Source organism: Camellia sinensis, chromosome 7 (genome assembly GCF_055761805.1).
Source record: "Camellia sinensis isolate YWXY chromosome 7, ASM5576180v1, whole genome shotgun sequence".
NCBI classification, from domain to species: Eukaryota; Viridiplantae; Streptophyta; class Magnoliopsida; order Ericales; family Theaceae; genus Camellia; species Camellia sinensis.
In genome coordinates, this window is record NC_138967.1 from 22,680,018 (window position 1) to 22,688,478 (window position 8,461).

At 38.5% G+C, this 8,461-nt stretch overlaps 1 protein-coding gene across 1 annotated transcript; it reads right to left on the reverse strand.

Moving 5' to 3' along the window:
- Positions 1-581: 581 nt before the first annotated feature.
- On the reverse strand, positions 582-7,291 carry ARFC1 (ADP-ribosylation factor C1). The gene is made up of 3 exons (XM_028251506.2): positions 7,074-7,291; positions 6,659-6,860; positions 582-1,289 (listed from the first exon to the last, which is right to left on the reverse strand). Exons 2-3 carry the CDS (start codon positions 6,848-6,850, stop codon positions 930-932), a joined length of 552 nt encoding a protein of 183 aa, XP_028107307.1. The 5' UTR covers positions 6,851-6,860; positions 7,074-7,291; the 3' UTR covers positions 582-929.
- Between the last annotated feature and the right edge of the window lie 1,170 nt (positions 7,292-8,461).

The window sequence follows — 8,461 nt, forward strand, 5'->3', positions numbered from 1 at the left end:
ACGTCTAGTCTCCGCATTGAACATATATTTTTTAGAATTATTTATATTTTCAAACATGGAATTCAAATTTCACTTTAGTCCATATAATTAAATTGCTAATTTTAACTTTAAATTCGAACAGAATGACTAAATTGAAATTAGATTTCAAGTATAAAGACTAAATTATTTAATTTAAAATTATAAGGATTAAAATAAAAATTTAAATCAAATTATAAGGTTGAAAAGTGTAATTAACCCTATTTTTAACTATTCAGTTCATATATTGACATTCAATGAGTACGAGCAATGTCATGAATACAAAATTTTCTGTTGAGTCATGTGAGACACACTCGTGAATATTATTGTAAAAAAATTCAGTAGAAAATTTAGAGTCTAGCATTTTTAACCGTGTAAACCACACTAGCTTACAATTACAATTCTTCAAAATTCAAATTTCAACCCACAAACACAAAGCACAAAGCACAAAGCACAAGAGCTATACTTCGAAAAGGAGATTTTAGTTCTCAGCTGGCGGCCAAAAAAAATGTTAAATCACATGGACACAATGCTCTCCCAGTCTGAAATGGAGGCTTGATTTCTCGTAGGTGAAAAAAATGTTCAATTTTCATAGTTTAATTTAGTTTTCATCGTACATAAATTGTTAATGAAAAACAATGCAAAAGAAAACAATATTCTTTCATGAAAGGCAATTCAAAATGAAGTATCAATTACTAAATCACATGGACACAGCTCATACAGTTAAATGGGTACACAAGAAGCATCTATCTTCAATCCTTCAATTCCATGAAAAGAACGCAGATGAAAATACTTTCAGGTTGTGTTTGGATCTTAGATTTGTGGAAAGAAAAAAACAAAAAGAAAAAAAAAAAAGAGAAACACAAATCCTGTACAAATTCAAGACCCAAACACAGCCTTAGTGCTTACATTTTCTAGCTTGGTGCTTTTCCGGTGACATGCTGTGCAATCCACCCCAAACCATCATACAGCCCATCTCCTGTGAGGGCACAGCAGGCTTGAATGTGCCAATCATGGTTCTTAATGCTGTGAAGGGAAAGGGCATCGGTTATCTCAGCCGGAGTCATGGCATCCTTCAGGTCTTGTTTGTTTGCAAAGACGAGTACGACAGAATTTTGAAGATCGTCGTGTGGGAGTAGGCGGAAGAGTTCATCCTTCATAATACCAATCCTGGCTCTATCTGTGCTGTCTATCACTACAATCACCGCATGAGTTCCCCGGTAATATGTTGCCCACGATGTCCTAAGTCTGTCTTGTCCTCCAAGATCCCAAACCTGATAAAACAACAGTAACAAACAGATTAAATCAATTACGGAACATCAAGAAGATAGTAAAGAGGGACAGGAATTCAGAAACCAAACCAAGATGCACAACTCTCAAGGTCAACTTCTTTATAGAACTTAATTGTAAGATCTTGTGTCATCATTGATGCATGAAAACGTAACCCGCATTTCAGCTAATAAGGTAATATAAGAAACCACAATATGAACACCATGAATTCCCCCTTCTCCCAGAGTAAATCAGCGAAAGGAAAATAAATACGAACATTATGTATCTCATACTGCCACAAATAAATCAAAGATAGGACACCATAAATAGCAAAAAGCTCAGTTACTTCTACAATTTTACTTCCATTTCCATTAATTTCAACTCACAAAATTAAGTTGCAACTAATATCAAACAGAATAGCTTATGGGGGATGCCCCTTCCTGCTAACTCATCATGGACAATGAGAAAATAGTTCAAGCTTCGACAAATTGGACAGCCATTGATCAAGTACAATATAAGGGACGTGAATAATACTTTCCTTTAGATTAATAATCGGCACCACAAATTGGACAGCCATTGAAGTACAATATAAGGGACGGGAATAATACTTTCCTTTGGATTAATAATCGGCACCCCTTGGGCCCTTTACTAAGCTATGGGGATTGAGTGGTATTCAACTTTAGATCCTTAACAGGAAAAAAAATCTGATATTTAGTGTTCCAGGAGATTGGAGGTGGCCTAGAGGGGGAGAAGTAGAGTTATTCAAGACAAGAAGGAAAATACTCCTGCTTCCCTTAAGCCTATAGTGTTGGGAAATGATGAAGTAACTTGGACTCCAGCTTCTAATTGAGTTAACACAACTAAAACTGCTTGGGAGGCTATCACAAAATAGCAGAACACAATCCCATGGTACGGTTCTGTCTAGTTTCCTGAGAATAATCCCAAATGCGCATTCATCCTCTGGTTGATTTGTCATGGAAAATTCACCACAAAAGATAGATTGCTTGCATGAGTGGATCCTGTTTTTGTTCTCTGTAACCAGCTAGATGAGAGCCATCATTACTTGTTCTTCAAATTCTCCATTTTCAGCTGTGATATGGAAGAAATATTATTCCGGAATGAAGCAAACGGAGCTCCTCGGCAATGGGACAGAACTCCACTGGGTAATCCAAAATTGCATGAAGAAATGCTTCAGAACAGCCTTGACAATTGGAAGTTATGCTTTATCCTGGAACAACTTAACAAGACTTCTGAAGAGTTGAATATCTATTTTGCTTACTACAACTCAAATTCTGTAATAGAAGTCCCTATATGTGGCTATGAGTTCTCTGTTAAGAGCAGGTTATACTTTTGCAGGAGGTTTAGTTTGAGTTTCTGATCTAGAACTTTTGGTCTATAGTCACATTTCTCTTTCACCAGTTGATGTTGCCCTGGTGGGTAAGGCTATGTACAACTTGCCCTTCCTAGAACCCATCTTAGCAGAAGCCTCGTGCACTAGGTCGACCTTTTCTTAAATACACGTAGTTAGGCCAAAAAACACAAAGGTCCCCTGCACTTTAAGCTGTGACACGATTACACTAATGTCCCCTAAGGTTCAATGAAACTGTTAAAATTTCCCCAAGTAACTCTAATAGAACTTCGATTCATTTTTTTTCAAGCTATACAAGGAGAAAATTTCCTATGATGTATGTCTCATGCACCCTCATTCAAATTTTCTGCCAAATAACTGCTCGTGCACACCACTTTAAAACACTAAAAATGGCATTTATGCTCTCAACTTTGGTTTCACCCTTTTTCAACCTTGTATTATCCTTCCTATTCATGTAGTTTCTTCCTCAACCAGCTCCACCCAACAGCACACATGGCCTCACTGTTCTTTCTTGGTGTTTAACAATTTACTAACCAAAGGTAGGAGGGTGGGGCCTTGGCACCTTGGTATGGTTACTCCATTGCAACGTGGGTGTCATGCATTGGAACAACCCTCTTACTTGCCACAAGAAAGCCCATTTCACCCCCCCCCCCCTTTTTTTTTCCTTGATTGGCACTGGGGTGTCCAAATCAAAGCCTGACTAATCCCCAAGGATGCATAGGCCCTCAGCAAAGAGTTTCCCGCAAGTGCACAACCCCTTTTGAATACCCAAAACAACATGTTTATCTATATACACATACACAGACAATGATACAAATATACAATAGCTTATTTAAACTTGTAAACCATGCATTATGACAGCATTATCACCTACCAGCACCACCCCACAATAGGCCACCGCACATGACACCAGCCCCTCTCAGTTTTCCATGTATAAGTTCATATACATCAACATATATAAAATATATATAATATCTCACAAACCAATTTCAGACAATCGCAAAGACAAACCCTTTCCCTTTTTAGCAACAGCCCATTGCAAAGGGAAGGAATTTTTAGAGAATTTTTTGGTTAGTTTCAATTCAATGTAAAGATGCATGACCTTTTACATCATCTTATTTTTGTTGTTTCTTAAATTATTTTTTATAGAATATTTAGGGATCGATATATGGGGTTTTATAGACTATATAGAGTGATGATGGTGGAGATAACTATTACTTGGGGGTAATGATGGGTAGTGGCTATGGTGGCTACAATGTGGAGGGTTGTGGCTATGGTGGCAACAGGGGTAGAGAAAGAGAGAATGAAATGGTATATGACAGAAATGTAATGTGGCGGTGTGTGGGCAACTATGATGACTGTGGCTGGTGGCAGTTTTTGAGGGATGGATTGGAAAGAAAAAAGAGTATTTGTCATTGTCTTACAGTTGTTAAATTTGTTACATTTTACACTTTACACCAAATCACATGGTATCTTATCATCCCATGCTTGTGAGAATTTTTCAGCTAGTATGTGCACGTGTGTGTGCATGAAAGATATCAAAAACCATTGATAGAGCCAAAGTAAACTAAATCCCCAAAAGAGTTCATCTGAGCTTCAGTATTAAACAGCATGGCTGATGCAAATGAGATAACCAGCAACCCCTATTAAAAATTTCTTAAAGCAGTGATATCAAGGCAGCAATTCAAGTTTTGATTAGTTAATTAACACAGAATGAAACCACAAAGCCAAATGACAAGTACCAAATTTATCCAACCAACAATCAAACAGTTAAATATTTCCAGATATTGAAGGTGTGTCTACCTTGAGGGCAGCTTCAATTGGTAAACTTGATCAAATATCTGCCTTTTTTCCTCAAAGAGATGTTGAACATTCATATAGGTAATTTGGCATAATGACAATCTGGCATATAGGTAATCTGCCCTCAAGGAACATTCATATAGGTAATCTGTTGACCAACTCTACATATATTCTTTTCTTTCATAATGAATGTGTTGCTAATGCTTACATTTCAAATTGTCTACAGAATGGCTGGATTGACAATCTAGCATATTGTTTTAATCTCTTCATGTATAAACACAAACGATGCAAAAGCACAAAAAGAATATAGACATGTTTCATATCTTGCAACATGCTCTGCAAGATATTGCTCCATATTAATGCCACTACATGATTCAGGACTCTATCAAGCACATCCTATCATCTCATCCTCATTCAATGATGCTACCTCTTAACTTCTCAAAGCTGAACTAATTGCCACACTCTCTTTCTTGGATTGCAAATCATCCATCTCAACATCCTCATTTTCAATACAATCAACCTTGACATAATTTTCCCTTTGAACCACACACCATGGGAACTCATGTAAACCCCTCAAGTATATGTACAATAATACGATCATCCATAAAAAATGCAACAAGCGTACAAGTTAATATTGTGTGAGTCAAAGTTCAGCTATCCCTTTCGGTATCGACAATGGTGACGATACATGGATCATCCCCTAACAACATTAGGAAATAACCACATAACTTTTTGTGGATTAAAACACAACTCCATCATGTCCATCTAAATTAACTACAGGTATTAACTCATGCGTGCTTTTGTGGAGAGTTGTTTGGGAAGCGCTAGATTAGTATACTTTTTGACTTTTTACGAAAAAACGTAAAATATGAGTTGGGTTTTATGTGATGTGATAGAGAGGTAATGTGACCCAAATAGGATAATGTGCTAAAATAGCACATGCCAAACAAAGCCTTAGTTTTTTTTTTTTTTTTTTTTTTTTACACAAAGAAACTCTGATGATTCTACAAGCTCAAAAAAAATGCCATTGTCCTCTTCACCTCCACTTCCCCGCCTATAACCCCTCCCTTCCCCACCTGTAATCCCTCCTTGCCCCTCCATCCTCACTTCCCCATCCCCAACCCTCTCCTCCCTCCTCCGCCACTCCCATTCCAAATACCCATCTCACCTATAATTGGAATTTTACATTAGTAAATACTTCAGGTCAAGTTTGGTTCTAAGGAAAACACTAGAATTGGAGTTGACCCAATCCACATTTATTTAGGTATCTATTTTAAATGGCAGGAAATTATGAAGAATTTTGTGGCATCTATTACTTCAATATTTGCCAAGTCACAAACTTCATTACCACGTCTCGATTATACAACTTGCACGAATGTATGCTCACTCTACTTCATCTGAAGAGTCAATGGCACTCATGAATCCCCACATGATCCAACAACTTGTTTATGACAAACTTCCAATTGATTCAAATGCAAACACTTACAACCAAACACATACTTCTTTTCACCAGTCATTAGACAGTTCTAGTCTACAAGGACAATGTCAATAACATGCTAACAATAAATGCCATGCAGGAACTATTTTTCTCCATGCACACATACATAATTTTTGTATCAATGATTTCTTTTTATGAAGATAACTTCCATTAAACAGCATGAAAAGCATACAATGATTAAAAACCTAAACCATTGGTATTCATATTATCTATAAAATCACAAACGAAGAAAAGAAGAAAATAAAGCAAGGTACCATTGCCTAACTATGTAAGTGAGCCAAATTTCTGCATTAAATGATTTAAGAAGGAAAAGAATGGTAAGCACATAAGCATGAAAACCAACATCTAACCATGTGCTCAACCATTGAAAAACATCAATAAAACATGCCGTTAAAAAATAAATAACCACCACATTTCACAAAGCCAGAAAATTTAATTAAAAATCAAGAAAACAAATGAAAAAGAAACCATTTAGCACTCACCAAGAAAACATTGAGACTCACCTACACTAGTATCCGTATTCCATAACAACAAACCAAGTACAAACTAAGGTGAGGCAAATCACAAAATTATCAAAGCTTCACATCCAGTTCATCAAGCTTGCGATTTATATCGACGGCCCATAAACAATTGCTAGTGTTAATCAATCAAACATTAATAAATTTTGGTAAATAACAAAAATAATATAAAAGCTTATTGATTCGCACCTCAAATCGTATATTCTTGTAAACAAGCTCTTCAACGTTGCTACCGACTGTAGGATGCGTAGTGACAACCTCTCCTAGATGTAATTTGTAAAGCGTCGTCGTCTTACCAGCATTATCCAATCCAACAACAACAATCTTGTACTCTTTTGCAGGAAACAACATGAACCAGAACTTCGACATCAATGCACCCATATTTTTAACCCTAAAATCACCAAAACAAGAAAGTAAATGAATCCTTTGACCTCCGATCATACATGTATGCATATATATTTATATATACACAGTATATTTACATAGATCGATCAAATTCAAACTTCGTGGAGTGAATCGGAGATGCAAATATCAATAATCAATATAAAAATAAAAATAAAAACGTGAATCGAAGAATTTTGATGGGAAATCACAAAAATCGAACCTTGAATTGAATGTGTAAGGACGAGAGAGACGAGTCAAATGGCTTCTTCGATTCGATTCTGAAGAAGATTAAATTGATTTTGTGAAAAAAAGCCCTAATTTGAGAGGGGATCGTTGAGAGGAGAGGAGATTTGAGGTTTGATCGGAGAGGTTTATTGGGGAAGAAGAAGATGATGCTGTCGGCACCACCGTGGCACGATGACGTGTACATATGCTACTACGCTGTGTTGAATTTTTGGGCTAGATAAAAATGGGCTTGGTAGGCCCATAAGATTCTCTAGGCTGGACTACGATTAAGGGCTGTTTGAGAAATGTTGTGTTTTGAATTTTAGTTAATTTTTTTATAGTTGATTTGATGGTTATGAAACAAAAAATTAAATGATTATGATTTAAATGTAATATTTTGTTTATTAACTATTTTTATATTTTTTTAATCTTTATTGACTATTTTAACTCCAAACTGACATCTCAAACACAGGTATGTTTGGTAACATTTACGTTTTCAGTTTATATTTACAAAAATTTTATAAACTGACTTTTGTTTATTTTTAGAAAAACATAAACTAAAAACGCGTTTGGTAATTGACAAAATATTTTAAAAAATTTAAAAATATAAAAAAATAGTGAGAAATGGCAAGTGTTGGCGAGTGACGACGGAAGACGGTGGTGGAAAGTTATGACGATGGGTGGTGGTGGTGGGTGGGTGGGTGACGGTGGCGGGTGGTAGCGAGTGGGTGCTGGTGGTGGAGAGTGGTGGTGGCAAGTGGGTGGCGGATGGCAGGTGGTGGCGGGTGGGTGGGTGGTGGTGGCGGGTAGGTGGGTCGGTGACGGTGGCGGTGGCGGTGGCGGGTAGTGGGTGGTAGCGAGTGGGTGCTGGTGGTGGCAGGTGGTGGGTGGCGGATGGCGAGTGGTGGTGGGTGGGTGGTGGTGGCGGGTAGGTGGTAATAGTGGGTTCTGGTGGTAGTGGTAGTGGTGGTGGTGGCAGGTGGTGGGTGGCGGATGGCGAGTGGTGGTGGGTGGGTGGTGGTAGCGGGTAGGTGGTAATGGTGGGTGGATGGGTGACGGTGGCGGGTGGTGGGTGGTAGCGAGTGGGTGACGATGGCGGGTGGTGAATGGTAGCGAGTGGGTGGTAGTGATGGGTGGTGGTGGCAAGTGGGTGGTGAGTAGCGGGTGGTGGTAGCGGTGGGTGGGTGGGTGACGGTGGCAGGTGGTGGGTAGTAGCGAGTGGGTGGTGGTGGGTGGCGGTGGGTGGTGGGTGACTGGTGGGTGGTGGTGGTAAGTGGCTGGTGGTGGCGGGTGGTGGATGGTAGTAGTAGGTGGATGGTGAGTGGTGGTGGCGGCGGGCGGTGAATGGTAGTGACAAGTGGTGGCCGGTGGATGGCAGGTGGG

Excerpts from the sequence above, each read along its gene's own strand:
- ARFC1 (XM_028251506.2), bottom strand. The coding sequence starts at position 6,850 with ATGGGTGCATTGATGTCGAAGTTCTGGTTCATGTTGTTTCCTGCAAAA. Across the intron at positions 1,290-6,658 it reads ACAAGAATATACGATTTGAG|GTTTGGGATCTTGGAGGACA; the intron begins GTGCGAATCAAT and ends TTGTTTTATCAG.